The 21362-nt window shown below is 38.0% G+C and overlaps 1 protein-coding gene across 1 annotated transcript; it reads left to right on the forward strand.

Moving 5' to 3' along the window:
• Positions 1 to 5721: 5721 nt before the first annotated feature.
• On the forward strand, positions 5722 to 21084 carry LOC123976957 (CD209 antigen-like protein E). The gene is made up of 6 exons (XM_046059379.1): positions 5722 to 5959; positions 9842 to 9970; positions 11401 to 11577; positions 11777 to 11961; positions 12877 to 12992; positions 18854 to 21084. The coding sequence occupies exons 1-6, from the start codon at positions 5851 to 5853 to the stop codon at positions 19032 to 19034; spliced, it is 897 nt and encodes a 298-aa protein (XP_045915335.1). The 5' UTR covers positions 5722 to 5850; the 3' UTR covers positions 19035 to 21084.
• Positions 21085 to 21362: the final 278 nt, after the last annotated feature.

The following is a 21362-nucleotide window of genomic DNA, read 5'->3' on the forward strand; positions in this document are numbered from 1 at the left end:
TATTAGAGTGTACGGCTTCAGTGAGGTAAATACCTAGGGAAAGAAGTAAGGGTTAGGGGTTAGAGGTAACTAGCACACAATTTACAATTGAGGCTGATGGGAATGTGGGTTTGCAGGTATTTGGTTTGGCACAATTCCTACTACATTCATTGTGTGGGGGACATGAATTTGTCCCAAGTTAGTAGCCGACATCATCTGGGTAAAACAGATATCTGTATACAATCCACCCAACAGTTGAGATATTTCAGTCTGGACCAATGTGGTGGACCAACGCATTGTTTTAGATTTTTTATGTGGAACGCTATCTTGCCCTTTTGACAATAGCTGGCCTTTCTGCACATGCCTTTGGGATCGGATTTTGGATTGCCAGGGAGAAACATCGAAACCAGAGGGCGCCGGGAGATGGCCTTGAAATACAGGAGAAACCCAGGACAAACGGGAGTGTTGGCAGGAATGCATCGCTGAACTGAAGTTACACACAGTAGCTCACCCAGAACTCGGAGCTTGATCTCTCCAGTCTTTAACCCTTTGCCGGTAAGGATGTTGACATAATAATCCCCGCCGTCGATCATGGCCAGAGGCCCCAGTGTCAAGAACCCGTTGGTCTGGTTTACGGTCACTCTTCCCTGGTAATTCTTAAATACTATGCTCTCTTGTGATCTGCTCAGGGTGGCAATACGCATCAGCTCACCCCCATTGCTGAAAAACCAGGCTGTGGCATTGATCTCCTCTTTGGGATCATTCAGGGTTTTGAAAGTCACATTTGTCCCTGAGACGGCTTCCAGAGGACCCTCAGGCAGTGCATACCATTCACAGCATCCTAAAACAAAAATAAAAAACAAGCTTTCAGGTTCAGGTTTAGCACTAAATATGGGATTATTCTACTGTGTTGCTCTGTTTAAATTGACTCTCCATCTAGCAATGCTTATCAGGAAATGATTGGTTAAAAGAAGTGTCTTTGTTTAATTTGTTTGTTAAATCGGACTCCATATTTTTTGTACCTTTTCACTTACTTACTTACATTCTACTATTTACTACATTGGACATGTTTTTTTTTTCTTTATTTTAACATACTTTCACTATGCACCGTCTCAGGAGATGTTAACTAAGCAATTCATTGCATATAATCAGTAATTATGTACAACTATGTATGTGATGAATAAATCTTTGAATTTGAAATTCCACCTCATACCATACATTCTCACACCATCTTAAGGTCTGGCTTTTGAGCATACAAAAATGTGAACATCTCTCATAATAATAATGTATGTCTGTCTCTATATTTTAGCTGTCCTGTAACTTTTGGTATATGTATGCTAGATAGATGGTTAGATGGTAATTTTATTAATACCCTAACAGTTGTATGGCTGTATGGTTATATGTTATATGTTTTATGATGTTATGTTTTAATGGAGCCAGTCCTATGGCATTATGTTTTATTGTTGTATATCAATTGCTGTGTGATTTAATGTGTTTTTTTTAAAGCCATTATGTGCCTAGTATAACATCTTGCCAATGGACTACAGTTGAAAATTAGCCTGCTGGCTAACACTGGCACATTTACAGAAATGTTGATTAATGTGCACTGTCCTTAAATAAATAAATGAGAAATGAGAAATGAAATGTATTAAATGCAGGGCACTCCACAGACATACACAAAGTGCAGTAAATTGGTAAAGAAACATAGACTTCTGTGTTCAATGTAAATAGTTCAAAGTAAGACAAAAATCTTGTTACTCCATAATAATGATAAATAATAATATAAAGGCATTATGAGGATAAAGAAGACGCATAGACCATACCTCAATATAATGTGTAGTACATTCCATTAACATAGTCTCCACATCTGTCACATAAAGCACACCTTTTATTATCTCTGTACTTGTATTTCTGCACATATTCTTTATTCTTAACACTGGGAATGTTTGCACATTCCTGCAAAACAGATACAGTGTACTTTCTGTACTTTTGACAGTTTTCTTTCCCTATTTCTATTGCTTGACCTTTGCTTTTTCATTTAAATTGTCATCAACTCTTAAATAAAACTCAGCCAGACTCACCCAGAATTCGGAGCATGGTCTCTCCAGTCTTTTTCACTTCAGAAGTTACCATTGTAGCATTATAATACCCTCTGTCCTTCTTGTCCAGTGGCCCCAGGGTCAAGAAACCATTGGTCCGGTTCACTTGCACTCTTCCCTTGTAACCATCAGCCACTGTCTCTCCTACTGGCGTTACAGTGACAATCGGTACAAGCACACTCCCGTGGTTGAAATACCAAACAAAGGTGCTGAAGTTGTGTTTGAGATCAACCAGGGTTTTGAAAGTAACATTTTTCCCCAAAACTGCCTCCACTGGACCCTGTGGAAGAAGACCATGTCCCACACAGCATCCTGAAAGGAAGAAAAACATTTAAGAGGTCAAAATTATTTGGTGCCTTTAACGGCATAAGCACATTTTGGTTTTGAGTTAAGGTTTGCAAAGGAACAAAAGTACACTAATAAGATAAGGAATTTAGTTATACGATTAATTCTCGGAACAAATGAAAAAATAGCAGTTCAATTGAAAAATGTGTCATTTAAAGTGCTATTTTTACCGATAATGGAGAGGAGAAACAGAAAAGACCTCATAATGAGCAGATCCACGGTGGTGATGGCCGATTCATGCTTTGCTCCTCAACTTGTTGCTTTTAGCAGGACACACCCATGAAAGGTGACCACACACATGCTTAACATACAATTATCACAAATATAACACTTTATCTCAGTTAATCTCAATTATTAGGAGTGTTCATTCAGTGGGGGATGATTGACTAAGCAGCGCTTACTTGTAATAAAACCTTTACTTTCACACCACCCACCATGGGCGTGTTTTGGTGAAAGAAGATCGTGGGAATACAGTAGATGGTGGAAAAAAGCCAACCAAATAAGCTATGTGTGAAAGAGACAGGTCCAAAAGTTGAGGTTTCCAGCATGGAGTTTGGTGTGACTGTCATCCTTTGACTAGACGCTTTTTATTGAATGCCTATTTTTCCTCCACATCTGTGTTCATATTTGAAAAATGCAATTAAGGGATTTTCTTAAAAGTGGTTTGTTACAGGTGGTCATATTTTTCAAAACTAATATGAAGTACAAATACACAAACAAAGAAGCCTTTCACGTTCTGTGTTCATGTCTATACTTGTATTTTTATGGTCACAACCAAAGCAGTGGAGGGAATACATGTTTTATTGTGAAACGAGAAGACCTCTAATCAGACTCCAAAAAGTTAATCCCACATATGACAATGATATAAAATGTGAGGACATGATATCTCAAACTACTGACATAATGAAAAAGAACCTGTCAGCAAAACTGAAAGCTGACGGACACACATATCCAACACAGGACGGGAGATTGTCTATGTGCGCGGAGGATGGAGAGGCAGTCAGTTGGGGAGTTTTTGCCCGCCTGCAGAGATAGGCAGGGCCGCACTTAATCCTAATCCATTGAAAAATGTTTCTCTGTGCTAGCAGTGTGTGTGCATTTGTGTGATCCCCCTTGTCCACAGAGCCCTCTATATTGTTCCTGTGGCAAGACAAGGTCCTCGCCACTGACGAGAGTCTATTCTGCATCACATGGGGCACCTGGTCGTAAATGAACATTCAGAATCAAGTAATTGACTAGTGGCTAAGGATTAACTAATGTTCTATTGTCTATTTATTTATTCACTACTTAACAGATAAAGTCAGAAATAGAGAATGCACTCCTGTATTCTGCCTCACATGTTTGAGGAGCTATCGTCACTTAGCCTCACCATGCAAAAGAACGACCTGATCCTCCCCCCAAGCCACATCAAAGCTGTAGGAGACAGTGACCAGACTGTACTACAGTTAAAAGGCGAAGGCAGGAGGCATGCTGGAGAAGATCATGATCATCAAGATCAAGAACATGTTTGTTCAGCAGCAGGATGATGAGAGTTTGTTAGGATGACAGATAAATTGATGATTAAGACAGATTCTCTGTAAAGAAGTAGTCGTTGCAAAATGCAATGATTTGAGGTTGTGGAAGGAAATGCAGGGGAGAAGTCTTAAAAAACAATTATGGTAGACAGACAAAGAGTCAGATTTGGTGGATTGCTGAAGGATGAGGTAATCCAGACTCCAGTGGAGTCTTTCAGAGTGCTGAACCCTGACACGTGCTCAGAAGACTAGGCCACCCTTCCCACATGTGGTGTTGATAGTCTGTCAGACCTGGTGAGGCATTTCAAGAAGCATTGCCACACTGCTGATGACTAAAAGTTATTTGGAATTTGACACTGTATGTATGCTAAAGGTCTTTTTGGATGTCTGTAGTATGGGATAAAAAGACAGGACGTGTGATGGGTCCAAGTGAGCATTTTTTAAGCATGCTATCACACATTCAGACTAAAATAACTTTCAACACTGAAGTAAATCTCAACATCTCTACTACATCTTAAAAATCAAAAGCTGGCTACAGCAAATTGTGAAGTTATGCAGTAATGTAATCACTTTCTAACAGTATATTTGGCAAACGCATACATCCATTAATTTTTAAGTAAATTATCTTGGTCAGAGTGCAAAACATAGATGCAGATGTCGGTGAAGTTTCTTCTTGGCTTCCTCTCCTCAAGTAGACAGCTGTAGTAGAACATGAAGGTTGCATACTTTATTCCACTGAACCTATACAATAATTATGGTTTTTGTAATAGAAGAATTTATCAAAGTACATTCATATACTTTACCTCAATACAATTTTGTGATACTTGTACTTTACTTGAGCATATTCATGTTTAGTTATTTTCTAATTAAAAAGTAAATAATTTGTACTCTTCATTTTATGCAATACAACTTTGTTAGATGTGAATGTTCAAACTTATATTTTAGTACAAAGTAGAGGAGACCATAATATGTTTTTTGATGCTTTAGCTGAAATACTATGTTGTGCTAACCGTGAGATTTAGCCATTTGCACATGTCAGTTTGGGGCAAAGTGACCCAAATCGGATTTTTTATTTTTTTTTTATCCATATGTGACTGAGATCTGATCTTTTTATAACAGTGTGAACATGCACGTGGAATCTGATCTTTCCCGGTCTAAAGTGGGCCGTTTCCATATGTGGTTCAAATCCGATGCAGATCTCATTTAAAAATGCGACCTGAGCCTCTCGGGAATTGAGCATTAAGGCCTGCAGTGTGAAGGTAGCCAAATAACATGCTCAAAACATTGAGACATTGAGATATTGAGATATTGTGAAATTAGCTCTGGCAATAATATTCAGCACAAATTCAGCACTGAATTCATGACACTGTATGAAGAAGGGTCTGTATGCCTGTGGATAGATACTGTCTCATACATGACATATCAGATATGAGGATGTAATGAAAATAAAATATGTTCCCAGGACTTCCTTCTTTCATTTGGTATGACATTTATACAATTGTGATGGATGGTGCCCACGAAATGTTAGACAGTTAAAAAGTGTGAAAACATATCCCAATCTCTCCTATAGGCTATTGTTTTTAATTTTAGTTAAATAACATTGTAAATGCATGCATTTTTACATTGTGATTTTCCCTCCACTGGGTTTTAGTCGTTGGTGTCGACATGTGCAGCGTTTGTGCATTGGGACCTTTATTTTGAAATACATGACAGGAACGCATCATACTTACAGCAGTCTGCATGGGACTTAACTGCAGTGTGTCTCTAGGACGGTTTATAAACAGCTGAAACAGGGAGAGGGAGATGTGAGTGGCCCCAGCGCTTCAACAGGAGTTTATTGCTCCCTTTCACTGTCCACTGAAACTTTCTCAACTTTTAATTTCAAGCCTTCATATTTTTCTTCCACCGCTGAAATGACGACCACCGGGAACTCCCTGGCCGGGGAGGGGATGTATTCCCAACTCATAGAGGACGAGGGCTCATATGACGAGTTCAACAGCAGGCCAGATGTTGGACTTGGCGGTAAGGCCTCACCACAGAGTAGACAAGTATTTAATCTATTTGCTGAGTCTTCGTGGAGGAATTAGGAGTTTTCTCCCAGTGTCATAGCTTAAAGTTGAGTTCATGCTGAGCTTAATTGGTCTTAGTGACTTTTTGAAGAATCAGAAAAAATATTGGATTCACTTCACAAATCAAAACACAGTACTGGGATGCTACATTATTTAACCAATGGCAGTTATTTTGCTCACATTTCATCACAAGGCTCCTGTTTTAATACTGTTTGCATTCAGAGCCTACTCTGTTATCATCCTGCAGATTAGAAGAAAGAATTGTTAGGCGCCAGTAATGGTTGTTAGTATCGATTTGTCAGAAGATCTTTGCATGAAAAATAACTGAACAGCAAATTTTTTTATTATTTATTATTTTTTTCTCTGTATGGATTCATTGTTTCAGCTCTAAACTTTACAAAACAACAGACATAACACCAAAACAAACCACCAAATTAGAACAAAATTCAGAAATAAACAATAATAAAACAAAACAGTCTTAAAATATTGTGGTTTAATCCACAGAATATCAGGAAAATGTGATCAATGTCCCTCACAGTTTTCTAGAAAGAAGGTGAAGTCTTGAAATAGTTAGTATTGTCAAAACAACAGTTCAAAGTCCGGACATATTGTGTTTACAATAATATGACTCAGAGACAAACAGCAAATCTTCACATTTGGAAAACAGAAATCAGCAAATGAAAATAAAAAACAGCTTGTTGATTTTCCATTTAATCGGCATTTTCTGTATTTTCTAGCCACATTAGGCAGCTTTGGGGATGGCAATGTCAGTCGGTAATAAAAAAAAAAGGATATTTATGTTGTTATGGGTGAAAGGTCAAATGGTTGAAGCCAGTGTGAAAGTCTTGTCAATTGTAAATTGAAAGTGTCACTCCAACTGTTTTTGTGACTCCACACAAATGCTCCTCCTTGGGACTTGGAATCAGCTCTCTGTTGTTTAGTTTCTGATTTATTGATTCATTCTGACAGTTCAATCAGTTTGCTTCTGGCCAATCCACTTTAACTACTGTATCTACTCTACTTCTAGTAGTCAATATATTAGACAATTAATGTATTCCTGAAACTGACACCCTAACAACAACAAAAATATTAATAAATATAACCGCAAGCGGCAATGATCAGAATCCGAGCAAGTCGTGAAAACGCAACGTTTGACAATTTTTTGAGGAGAAGGACAGACCCAGACGACTTAAGAGATTAAAATGGTCAAAGAATTTGGACTTAAAGACAATTGCATAAAACGCAAACTTGATTGTTATATGTAACTGACTACTGGGTGAAATGTTCAACCCACCTGCAACATTTTCTGTTTCCAAGATTTAAAGCTTAAGCTGCACAAACACTTTTAAGCAGAGAAAAATAAGAAGAAAGTGTCACGGGACTCAAATAAAATAGAGAACTATGATCTGAACACTCCCATTGTGAGCAAGTCTGACTTGATCAACTGGGAATTCGAACCCTGGAAGTTCAGATTTCTGCAGAGTAGGTGACTTACTGACTGAGTCACTGGTGAGAGGCTGTTGCTACACACCTTTTCACAAGTTAAGGTAGTGGCGTCACATGTGCCAGACCTGGATAGTTTTGTTTAAACTTAAAATGATTAAAACAGTCAAGATGAAATCTCTGATAAAAATCACACATCATTCTGCTGTTTTTGGGTGTGTCAATTATTTTGATCACATTTGATCCAAAACTGTACAAGTTACAGCAAGATACTGAAAATCACTGCAGACTCACAGTTTGACCGATCTAAAAATCCTTTGCAACGCTTGATAACGGCCATCTAGAAGACGTCAGGGTCGATTTTGGTGAAAGACTTGAAGAAAGACTTGTGGAGATATAGATGTCAATTGAATTATTTATGGGCATTTCTGTAAAATTGTACGTAAAGACACAAAAGTCAAAATTTCTTGGAAAAAAAACAGATTGACATCAAAATTATTATGGTAACTTTTGATCAGCGATGTCCGTAGATGATCCTGCCAAAGTTTCAGGTCGATTGGCAAAACCGTCTGGGATGAGTTTGCAAAAATAGGTTTTAGAGAAAAGTGATTAAAAAGTTGCATAATTTGACATTTTTAGAGCTGAAGGCCATTGGAGCAAAGATGCAGATGAATCCAGAGATTAAAATAAAGAAAGAAGTTTGAATCTAAACGAAGCCGTTTTGGAGATAATTGCAAAAATGAAAAGTTGATTGTTATAGCGCCACCATGAGTAGTGGCTGGAATTTGCAAACCACCTGCCAATTTTGGGCAGTTTTCGTCCAGCAGTATTTGCTGTCCTAACACTTACAGCGAAGAAAAACAAGAAAGAAAGAAGAATAATGAGAACAAAAAAACAATAGGGCTCCAGCAGCTTCACTGCTTGGATTCCTAATAATTACAATAATATTAATCCTTGAATCTGTGTGGGAACAAATCTCCATGTTGGTGGTGGCTGCCTCACATCCAAGCAAAGTAATTTCCCTCACTTATTTCCTCTTTTGTTTCATAATTGAGGTGCAGCCAGATTTCCCACTTCTGGCTCTGACATGTTGTACTTTCACAAGTCTGAACAAAGCAGAGGAGATTCCTGTATGGATAAAAGGCTCTGCTTCAAGAAAATGTAATTCATCAGTTAGTGTGAAAACATAAAGCTCTGATATAATATATCAATAATTACTTTTCTAGAAGCATGATTTTAGTTTAGCTGTTTCAGTTTCTTTAATGGAACAATTGTGAAACATAGTGATAAACAATGTTTTTTTAAAAGCAGTAAAGTGTTGAGGGGTTACTTACTAGTGAAAATACCGACCACCCTTATCTCAGAAAATAAGTAAATTATGGCAATTACTTTTTATCACATCATTTAACATTACTTTGTTCACAAAACGTCAAAACAAAGTTGGTATGTTGTTATTAAAGGAACTTGTGTAAAACAAAACTTAGAGAGACTGTAGCCTACATCAGCTGGGGAAAAACAGCAATGGCTGGTTTAAATATGGTAAAGTTGTATTTGATGTGAGGCAGCTTTAACAGTGAAACTTCAAAGATAACTATCATGAGGTGGTTATTTCTTCCTGTCAGTAAGGAAGTCCGTTCAGCTTTGAGAAAGAGAACAATGAGTAGAAAATATGTCATTGGTGACAAGGTGTAGTGTGGGTTGGGGAAGAGTCTGAGATATATAAACTGTATCATCATCATTGTATCTCTCTAATTAGGAGGTCACATGTATTCATGTCTGTCTACCAACACATCTCTTGTCCTTGGCTGTCTATAGTTTGCGACTCGTCCCTATCTACCCAGCTGTCCTCATGCACCCACAGAGAAAGACTGCAGTATGAACTAGAGCTGCAACGATTAATCAATTAGTTACATAAATTAACAACAATTTTGATAACTGATTCAAAGAAAAAAAAGGTCAAACCTCTCTGTACTTCAGCTTCTTAAGTATGAATATTTTCTGGTTTCTTAACGCGTTATGGACAAAATATGACATTTGAGGATGTCATCTTCTGCTTCAAGAAAAACTGGGCAACATTTTTCATAATTTTCTGACATTTTATAGACCAAACAACTAATCAATGAATCAAGAAAATAATCCACCAATTTATCGACAATGAAAATAATCGTTGCAGCCCTAGTAGGAGCTATTGCTAGAGAGACGGAGTTCATTCTGTTTGTATGTCTCCAAATGACTCTGTATGACTAGTACCTAGGACTCTTTACCCACCCAGGTCCTTTTAGGGAAATTCCTTCACATTGTGGTTATTTAGCTTTAAGTATATCAGCATGCTGTATCCAGACATCTTGTTTTATTATATTAACTAACAATCTTTCCCCCTTGCCACTTCCAGCTCACCCAGTGTCCCCAGTCAGAATGATCCCCAGGCCGAGTGGCCCCGGGCCCTACCGCTTCGCCATCATCTGCCTGGCAGTACTTTGTGCCATCCTGCTGATCTCCATCATAGCCGTCACTGCACACTGTGAGTGCACCAACTGTCACATGCTCATTTCTTTCATTTCATTTTTCAGTAAAAACACATTTAAAGTAACATTGTGGCATTTTTCGGACCAAGCTGTTGACAAATATTGCATCACATGTTCAATTAACACAAACACATGGACACACAGCAAAGGAGTGAGTGACATTTAGTTTAAGTTCAAGTTTATTTATTGTCATTCATCCACATACTGAGTTTACAAATTAACAAAATGTCATTTCTCACAGTTCAAGGTGGTAAAAACAAAGTCACAATAATTCAACTTGCAAGACAAGACCCATATAATACAACACAGTAACTGACAATAGATGAGACAGGGCTGATCTATTCCCTATCGTGGAGTGAGCATGGCGTGACTGGAGCTTTATAAAATGCATAGTGCAACCTGTATCTGAAGTAAATACAACTTATATGCATATCTATACTTAAATTATATTTAAACAGGAGAACACTGTAAGCTGGTGTAAAAAAATGCAGTTTTTTAAATTTTTTAATGATGTCAAATGTTTTATTAAGGTAGAAAATGCCACTATCATGCTTTTTACATTTTATAATGATAAACACAATGCAGTCGTTTCTGTTTGAATTTCAGAAGTAGTCTAAAAATATTTTTAAGAAACGTAACATCAAGTTTCATCTGGAACAAATAAAATGAGAATATCTGTATTATTCTGTTTAATATTTCTCAATAATGACAATAATAAGTGAGAGTAAGTAAGTAATGTTAATGTTGTTGTTATTTGAGAGCTAAAGGAATTTTTTTTTTACAGAGGAAACTTTTTAGTTTTTTTTGTTTATCATTACAGTCAACAAAGTAATTTGTTTACTGTTGATAATCCAGATGCACTGGCGAATATTTCAGGAGACTCAACAATCCCACTATGTGACTGCTGCTCATCATCATTGCACACTGCAAAAACTAAGGCAAAATAGTTTTTGCAGAATGAGCAGTTTCAGTAAGAAAAAAAAGAGGATACAGTGGTTTGCATCTCGCAACACTTGAAATATGAATATATATATTTTGTCATTAGTATGACTTTATTTTTATACACATTCAGCACATTTGTACACGTCTACACACTCGTGTTGAAACGGCCACACAGTCAGGAGGCTTAAAAGCTGCTTCTGCTTTTAATGATTTCGTTGGCCAAACTTTTAAAAGTTATAAAAGTAAAGATTTTAATTGTTTTTAAATGTGATGATTGGACGGTAGATGAATGAACACATCTAGGCTAGAAAAAAATTACATTCAAACTTAAAGCACCAAATTCCGAAAACACATTGTTATGTTGCACTTCTTGAGGCTGTGAGCCTGAACTTTTCTGCTGTGCTTGTGTTTTTTTCCAAAATCATTTCAAGTTGATGTTAAGCGTGTATTAACTTACTTGTCCATCGTTCCATTTGTTCCACAGATAAGAGCAAGCCTCAGGGTGGTGGTGAAACGGCCTCGGAGATACATAAGCAGACGCAGGACGCAAATGTGTCGGCTCTGACCTCTTCCATCAGCAAGCTGCAGCAGGAGAAAATCCAGCTGCAGAAAGAGAAAGACGAGCTGAAAGCCAAACTGGCCGCCGCCATGATCACTAAAGGTAGATGACTCTATATTTGTATATAGTTGTGGGTGTTTTTGGTCAAATGCATATCAGCTTTTAGCACCTAGTGTGGTGCGTGAGAGTAAAGTGTGCATTTGAGCCAGAGGTAGCATAAAATATTGATGTTGGATTATTTTGGATGACGTGATGTACCGTTCTGCTTCTGATCCTAAACTCTCTTTCTGTACATCATCAGCTCCTGAGGTGATAAAACCAACGATGAATGTGGAGCCCGCACAAATAGTCTGCCCCACGGACTGGCATCTCTTCAGCAACAGCTGTTACTTCATCTCAAGAAACACGAGGGATTGGCCTGATAGCCAGTCGTTCTGCCAGAAACAAGGAGCTCACCTGGCCATCATTCACACGCCCGAGGAGCAGGTAAATTGCATGGTCACAACATGTAGATGGTGCCATGTCCCGAGCAACGTCATTAGATTTTGTGTTTAGCCGCTTTTCTTCTACTGATTTCAAAAACATCAACAGCTACGTCCAAGAGTTTATGCAATTGTGTAAGGGAAAGTTACTTAACTTAACATAAGTTGACTTATTACTGAAGTTAAGCATTGATACAGTATGAACAATCACATTTTCTATGCGAAGATATTGATCTGTTTGTTGCCTACAGGAAAAGCCACCAACATGTTATTAAACATTAAAAGATATGTGTTTTTGTATAAAGTTCTTATACACAAAAAATCACATGAAAAGACCAAAACCAAACCTCTAAATATTTTCTGATTTCCCCCATTCTGTTGCTCTCTGAAGATTATTTAGATGGCCCAGTAATTTCCTGACAGCTGGTCAGTTTATAACAAACGTGACTAAGACCAGTGGAAATAGTGCAACAGTTGAGGACTTTTTCCAGCAGCAGTACAGTGTCTGTGGAACTGACTCAAAATAAACTACGGTGTGTGTGTGTGTGTGTGTTCATTGTAATGAAGGAACATGTCACTCAGGATAACTGTGTGGCTCAAGTTTTAATAATTATTGGACAACAATGGATCTCTATGGCACAGAGGAAGATACTTCTGTAAGATAATTCATTGTTGATTTCCTATGTGATATGTTGGCAATAAGAAATATACTGGAATATCACCAGTCTTTACTAAAAAAAAACATTCAGTGAACATAATTTGGGCTTTTACGGAATCAGCCAATATCAACATCCTGTCTCGGGATATTTATGAAATCTCCGCCATTGCTGTCTCTCTACCAACACTCTACTGTACAATCAGTGATGAATGTGTTCCGCGGAAATACTTCAACATTTCCTTTCTATGTGTTTCCTCTCAGACGTTTCTGTGGAATCTTCTACCCAGAGGCCACTGGAACGCCTACTGGTTTGGAATCACTGATGAGCACACAGAGGATCAGTGGAAATGGGTGGACGGCACCCCGCTGGTCGGAGGGTAGGTTCACCTCTTTCATAACTCCTCTGCTTAACATGGTCAGAATCAAACTGCACAGAGAGCCGAAGTCATAATGTCTGCCTAGCCTCGGTTCCACCAACACGTTCTCGTCACATCTTGATGCTTGGTCAAGGCCCTCTGCCGTCGCCTTTTAACGACCTGGGTACCCCATTTGCGCCATTTATTGACGTTTAGGGCTCCGCGGTCAAGTTAGCAATGCTTAGCAACAACAAATATACTTCCGTTTAAGTTAAACATTTACTATGCAATGTCCGGTTAGAATTTCAAAATTAAACGCTAGTGTTTCGAAACATCAGCATTTTGAAACGGCACGTTATTAAAGTCGTGAAACGTTGCAGTTTGGTTCGGTTTAGGCACAAAAAGAGCTTGATTAAGGTTAGGAAAAGATCATGATTTGGGTTAAGTTAACTACGCACGTCAGTTAACACGTAACGTGCTGGTTTTGGCCCTCCATCCATCCCAACCTTGCTAAGTCTTTTCTGTTAAATATCATATACCTGCCTTTACCATCAAAAACTGACGCTCCAGGGCTTCCCCCAATGCGTCAAACTATAACGGTAAAGGGATCCCCGTGCGTCACAAACTGGCGACTTGGCTCTTGACCATAGAAAACATAAGCATCCATAGTCTGAGGCTGCATTCCAAATATAATGTTGTTTTTTTGGTGCGGTTGGCTTTCACACTGCTCTTTTTGCTAGTGAAACAGAATTTGTAAACAAAACTACGTGTGTCCTAAGACCATCCGTTCATTGGTCAGACATTCTGGATCGGGGGAAAACCAGGAAGCTTATGATTCACTATACTATATATATAAGGGCCGGCGAAGAGAGCATGCTCCTATGTGCGCCTACCATGGCATGTTCGACCATTTCAACACTCCTAATTACATAATAAAAATCTGCCTCTCACACTCTACCTACCTAGCCACACAGTGCATTTGTCTTCAGATCTGTCTGTGATATGAAGTATAATTAAAGAGTCAGGCCTTTTTCCTACATTTGAACCTCTTGTCCAGACTAAAACGGCGAGAAAAAAAAAGACCTAAAAATGCTGCCGACCCCATTTTTTGTTTAGAAATTCTGGAGAGCGTTTTAGCGAAGACAGGCCAAATCAGAGGACTTTAGAAACGATGACGCAGATGCCCACGTTTGGTTCTCTGATTGGGTCTCATAAGTTATACAAAGTAGAAACACAATGCTACTGACAGAGTTTTGGATTTGTTATTTTTATTAAAACATTTTGAGCAAATAACACTTATCTGCCTACACTTGCACTTTGCATGTCACTGTTTACTTTGCAACGACTCCCAGTCTGTTTTCTGCCACCACAGCCTTTTAACTCCCATGTTACATTCAGAAACAGTCCCAGCTCGTTATTGATCCGTGCAAAATAAAATCTTGTGTGGGTCTTTGTCTGCTTTACTTTATTCTTTCTCCAAATCCTCTGTAACTACGGAAGAGAGGGACCATCTGCTTCAAGTACTGTATACACCGGCACGCGGATGCCCAGTGTATGTGAACGACCACTAGATGTGTGTTTTCAGTTGTTTTAGTATAGACAGAGATCAACTCTGATACGCAGCTAAAACGCTGGTGTGGAAGGAGATCATATTCGTTTTAATTCTCCGTTTCTAAACTAAAACGGAATAGTGTAGATGGGGCCACAGTCTGCAGCTGGGTCTTGGTAAGCTTGTTTGGTCTGCACCCAAGTGTGATTGCTGTATTCACACCTGCCAAAAACATCTGCACCAAGGGGTAAAATTAACCTTAGTTTGTTTCAATCTGGATTGGATCGTCTGGACCTTTTTCAATGTAACAAGGTCATTTTTGTCGGAATGTAATCCACCGGTGGAGTTGATAATAGGCAGTGCTTGAAGTGGGCCTCCAACACCAAGTAAGTTACTTCTACATTTAACTCTTTGGCGTCCCGCGTACCGGTGGGCTCTATGTGGCGCTCATCTGTTCCAATTCCCGCCTGTTTGCAAATCTCTGTCGGCGGAGACGGAGCAGGTAGAAGCTCGGTGCCTTTCGTGCACCCCCAATGTGAATGGGGAGTACCAGCAGGGCTGGGCAATAAAACAATATTGAAAATGATCGCAATATAATTTTCCTCAAAAACAATATAACTTTAATTTAATTCATTTGAATCACGAACATATCAGCACTTTAATTTGTTGAGGAAAAGGGACTGAAAAAAAGATTACTTTTAATTGAAATATACTTAATCATAATTGTTTTGAATGTTTTACCTCAGATTTGTTAAGTGTTTCCCACAGAATGACAATGTCACTGTGGCACCAGCTATAAACAACGTGCTAATCTCGACAACCCAGCTGTATTCTAACGGTGACTTAGCTCTTCTTATTAGCGAGGCTCCTTAAATGCTTTCTAACAAGTTTTTTTAAGCTGGGTGTCCGACAGCATTGTGTTGGACAGATTTGTTCAGCGGTGTTCATGAGGGAGAACTTTCACTCAGGAGCAAAAATTTGCCTTATAATGATTTGACTTTTATCGTATTGAATGATGTTAAATGTTTTATCGTGATAACATTTTCGGCCGTATTGCCCAGCACCTATATTTTCCACTTCATGCACTTATTATAGGTGGTGGCAGAAAATGTTACCAGAATGCAGGAAATGAACTGTTTCATGCTCAAAGTATTATAATACAATACATTTTATCAAAGCAGTATACAGTTATCTTCTTGTTTTCTTCTTGTGAACCCAGAATTGTGTTTCTTCATGTTTCGTGAGCTAAGTGTATATCACACCCCTAATCTGAGTCCCCGTCAGTTTTCAACACAAAGTTACGCTCTAACCCCCTTTTTTTTTACTTTAAGCCCTGTAATCAAAAAAGACAAGACATGACATGAATTGTAGTTCTGAACTCAGACTTCAGGCTAAATCGAGTAATGAGTTATGGTGCGATAAATAGTTCATCAAGAGTTCATTGCTGCTCAAACTGTGACACCACTCCTCTGGCTCCAGACTGTCTGCGAAACACACACACTTGGACAAACATCCACACAGTGATTGACTGACCATTGGACCACTGTTGAACATTGACCTCTTGCATACCTACAGACTTTGGCACAGGTTTTGGCCTGCGAGCTGCACCGTGACGGTTTTTGACCTGGTTTACACTAAACAACACCAAATGGAGAGACTCAGAAGGCCAGAGTGAAGATGCAGCCAGCAGAAGGAAAAGGCAAAGCAGATGAGGCAAATGTTAAGCACAAACTTCGACTAAATACTTCCTGTTTCACTAGAAAGCCGTCCCATGGAAGATGAACATTTTTGGAACAAAACAATTTTGGATTCAATGGGAAAGTATAGTTTAAAGCTTAAAACTATTGTTGGTATGAAACCAATCGGATCCTTACTTTTAGCCACACTAGCTTTATGGCTCAAAGGATGGCAAGTCAAGGGCCCAGTATATTTTAACTTGAAGTGAGTAACTTCATAACCCCCCCACTGACATTCACACCTACTTCACGTAGTGACTGGCCAGATGTGTGGAGCTGTTAAAGGAGCCAAGGTTTGAACTTCTCTCTCGGGTCTTTTTTCATTCTTGACACACCATTTCTGTCACTTTTTATGTAAACAACCAGGAGCAACACTATGAATATCTTCTAGGAGAGAAAATGTCTGTTTAAGCAATATTACATATCTCTCAAATATAGCTGTTCGGAACAACTATAATAACACTTGGACAGACTTGGACAACATGTCGCATGTACGATTTGTGGTCGAACATAACCAATCCTAAAATGTCTCAACAAATATTGGATGGATTGCCATTAAATTTGGTATAAATATCCTTGGCAAAAACTAATAGATGTTATGTATAGAAACAATGAATATTACAGAGTCAGTAAAGAGTTCTAGATGTTCCTCGTGTGAGATAACAGCTGGATGGCCAGGATCAGATCTGCCTGCAAACAGCAGCTCTGAGCAGCGATATGTAACTGCTGTTAATCTGCTGCAGGATGCTGCACTGCAGGTGAACTTGACCTCTGGCCTGTGGTAAAAAACAAATGTGTCAGAGCCAAAGCAGGAACTGTGGATTGATGTAATTTGCTTTAAAATGCAAAGTCTGGTTACCTTCTTTTTCCAGTTCTTTTTTTCTCCGAAGGTTCTTTTGTGCCAACTCAACAGATGCCTAAAGATCACTTGATTTTTCTTCCTCATTTTGAAAATATTTGTTGATGACTAACCTTTTGTCATTCCTCTTTTGCTCCCTACATTCCTTTCCTTCCTCTTTTCCTGCTGAGATGTTTCTTGTTTTTCTCTAATGGTGTTTTGGCTTGGTTCTGCTCAGCTGTTGCTGGTGATATAATATTTGACCTTCACCATGAATATGTTTATCTTTTTTTGTTTTGTATGTTGAATTTTCTTTCTCTCATTGTCACTGCTGCTAACACTTGAGTTTTAGTCCGTTTACCTACCTCTCTTTAAAAATAAAATATCAGTAACTTAATACGGGGTGCTTTTGTTTTTGGAACTATTTCAGATGATCTGATTTGATTTCTCCTAATAACCTTTGCTTGTGTCCATGTTTACATTTATCGAGGTTTGACAAGATCTTGTGCCGCAAGAGATCTCGAGTATTAAAACGATATTTCTCGTCAAAGTGAAAAGCTGTCTCACAATATTAGCATGACAGAATGTGAAGTGAAATTTGCATAGATGAAGCCCCTGCCACTTTTTAATTGTTTGTGTGGCAGCGTGTTGTACCCAGTGGAAACAATAATCTGTGAACTTTGAAAATGTGAGCAACATGTTTTGCATTTTGTCACTTTCAGTTGAATAAAAGATCATTTTTCCAGTGATATAAGTCATCATTGAAGATTTCTTAAAAATAGTGTTAAAATATCGTCTCTTCACGTTCTCGTGAGCTAAGTGCATCGTCACACCCCTAATACATACAAAACCTGTCAGAAGACACAAATATTTTTCATTTAAAATACAGTTATTTGTTGTGGGCTACAGCCAGTCGTTTTCATTATTGATTTATCAGTCAGTTAATCAAATCAATCAGTCGTTTAGTAGAACCCAAGATGATACCTTCAAATTGTGCCAGACTTATTTAGAACCAAGAATAATGTTCAGTGACGCTTTTGAACATTTGCTGCTAATGACCTATCTGTAGCTTCACATTGTAACTATAGAAAGGACAAGATGTGTTTAATGTTAGGGAAATATTGAGGTTTTATTTAAAATAAAACTAAGAGTGCATGCCCTCAGCTCTGCATGCATCAATGGCAATGTTAACCTGCTATGTTTACTATCTTATTTCAGCATGTTGGCATGCTAACATTTGCTAATTAGCCCAAAGTACAGCTGCAGCTGATGAGAATGTCATTTTTGCAGGTATTTTGTCGTAAACCAAAGTATCAGACTAACTAATGATGACTCTAGATAAAAAGTCAGAGGATCACCAGAGTTATTACAATTCCTCCTGAGGGGAAATTCATTGCCAAACAGTTGTCATTTTCCAAACAGACAAAAATGTCAACCTCCTGGTGGTGAAAGTCAGGAAACCATGAATGTCAGTACACATTTTCACGGTAATCCATCCAATAGTTGTTGAAATATTTTAGTCTGGACCAAAGTTGTAATGTCAGACAGACCAGACACCAGTGCCATCCCTAGAGCCATGCCAGTGGTGTGGCTAAAATGCAAAGACTACCTGTTGGTCTGTGACAGGAAGTAGATTTGGATAGATGGTAGTAATTGGAATCTGAAAGCACACACATCCACCAACCCGACCTCCAACATCGTAGTTCTTCATGTTGCTTTAATAATACATTTTCTCCTGCTTACTTTCTTCTAACTGTAGTTTTTGGGAGGTCGGCGAGCCCAACAACCACATTGACGAGGATTGTGGCTACATTGTGAAAACACGTGTGTTAGAGAGAGTGGCGATCCGAAGCTGGTACGACGCCCCCTGCAGCATGTACTGGCCCTTCATCTGTGAGAAAGAGATGGGTGCAGGTGCCAGCAACGCTGCACCCCACTGAGAAACATCTTTTACAGAGGGAACATGAGAGACACCTTTTCCTGAAATGAATATATGGTATTTTGGACTTTCCATTTTTTCATTCATAACAAAAGCATGGACAGTCCGCTTTGTCCAGAACACTAGATACACGCCTGGTTAAAAGTGTATTAAAATGGATTAATAAGTTTACAATAGTACAGAGGAAACTAAAGCTAGCTGTACTCTGCAGCAGTAATCATACATTTATTTTTATGAATTCTTTATACTGCTTTATACCTTTGCTTCCTTATGCAACTGACTATGTAACGAATATCAGCATTTAAAGAAACTTTTTTGATTATACTTATAGATTATACTATTTATACTTTATTTCTTTTAGGCATCTAATAATAAAAATAGGAATATTACATTAACACAAGATAAAATAAAAGGTGAAAAAGTCCAGTTATGATTAAAAATTGTCAATTAATTTAATCATTACTAAATTTAAACAGGTTACACCAAACAAACTAGTTCTTACATACAGATTAGTTGTTACTAAATATTAACACCCAGTTACAGCCAGGTTTGACTGCTACGTAGCTGAGCTATGTACAAACCTAATAGAATCACTTTCATTGGCCAGGAGAGTGTACACAAATATGAGGAGTTTGACACGGCTTTTCCATTGCTCGCAATGTACATGGACAGAACAAGCATAAACAAACAGGACAACAATCTCAACAAAAACAGACACAAACTACCATGTGCAGATAAACACATTTATACATTTATAGACAGCAACACAATAGTGCAATGCAGAGTGCAAAGGATGCTGGACATAAGGTATTTTTATGAACATAATTGGTAGCTAACGTAGGACACGTTAAGATATATATATATATATAGAAATTATTTTCTGACCAGACAATGGATCAAAAGGCTTTTTTAAATCATACTTTACAAACATAATACACAAATTACAAAGTGTAATGCTTACATCAGACTTAACGACTAAATAGCATCATTTAGTTTAGCATAATCTGATATTTCCCACACAGTAACACCCATTTATCCATGTATCGTAAAACTTCAATTAATAGCCTGGGCTTTTATTTGCTCAAATCATTAATCTCACCCTGCCTGTATTTGGGACAGCCATCTTATATGGGACAGGACTTTAATTCCGTTACCATGCCAGTAAATTAATAAATGAACAATACTTTGGTGCTCACTGTTTCCGTAAAATTAACAAAACAGTTGAACTGTGGAGAATCTAACCAATGTACAATGTGTAGCATGTCCATCTTGACATATGTTTAAACATTTATATTGGTATGCCTTGCACAATCTAAGCAGCTTAGAACTAGCTCAAGCGATCGACCCGGTGGGCTTGGAGAGGTTTTGTACATCCAAGAACTGTAAAAAACAGGCGTCTAATTGGGATGTTTTACAGTATGCATATATAAGTAAAATAATAATAATAATACCTGCATTTACAGTGGATTGGCTGTTAACTTTAATTTATCTCTGTTATTGGTGGAAGATTCTACGCTGCTATTCTGTTTAGTTACGTTAGTAGTTAGTTAGTTAGTACGTATTTTAATGCTTTTGATTGAACTGCACTTATCTATGCAGCTGATTTACATGTAACTTGAGTCTTTACTAGCTAAGATACTGCTAACGTTTTACTAGCGCAACCTCATGTAGTAAGTTGCACTGCAATAGTTTCTATAGTAATAGTTTCAGGTTGCACTACAGGTTACTAAGAACTCAGGCGCTACAGTGTCTCAGTGCCTGTCTGTTAAACTGAGCTTTTTAGCACTCAATAGTGTTTATATCAGATATATGTAAACTGTACATAAATCAAGTGTCATGATGTTAATAATGTGTGAGTATGACTGATGTGTTAGTGATGTCACCACTTCAGAAAATGATCAATTTGATGTTTCTAAAGATGTCAAAGTTTTTATGTTTTTTAAGCTACTCAGTTGATTCTTTTGAAATGTCACATAAATCAAATATTTGAAATTATGCATAAATGTGTCCTGTAGATCTTGTAAATAAATAATAATGGTAATTGTTTTGTATCCATGTCTCACCTTACTTGTGTGTGTTTCATCTGCTTGCTCTAATCAATATTTTTATATAATCAATGAGGTCAAATGACTGTCTGATAAGATATTAATCACAGTGGGAAACCCAGAGAATTATCACCCAGCTCTACAGCTACTCTCTGCTCTAAAGAGTATTTTAGCATTGTGCAGCTCATTGGTTGGTTTTGCAGCCTACAACTTTGATGTTTTAATTCAGTCTCACTGCTCTTACCAACGCCGTCTCGAGCTGCAGCAGACAGACAAAGTACGTA

This window comes from Micropterus dolomieu, linkage group LG09 (assembly GCF_021292245.1).
Source record: "Micropterus dolomieu isolate WLL.071019.BEF.003 ecotype Adirondacks linkage group LG09, ASM2129224v1, whole genome shotgun sequence".
Lineage (NCBI taxonomy): Eukaryota > Metazoa > Chordata > Actinopteri > Centrarchiformes > Centrarchidae > Micropterus > Micropterus dolomieu.

Bases quoted from the DNA above. Each gene is read 5' to 3' on its own strand.
- LOC123976957 (XM_046059379.1), top strand. From the start codon at position 5,851: ATGACGACCACCGGGAACTCCCTGGCCGGGGAGGGGATGTATTCCCAA. The intron at 5,960-9,841 runs GTAAGGCCTCAC...TGCCACTTCCAG, and splicing joins GCCAGATGTTGGACTTGGCG to CTCACCCAGTGTCCCCAGTC. The intron at 12,993-18,853 runs GTAGGTTCACCT...TTCTAACTGTAG, and splicing joins GGCACCCCGCTGGTCGGAGG to TTTTTGGGAGGTCGGCGAGC.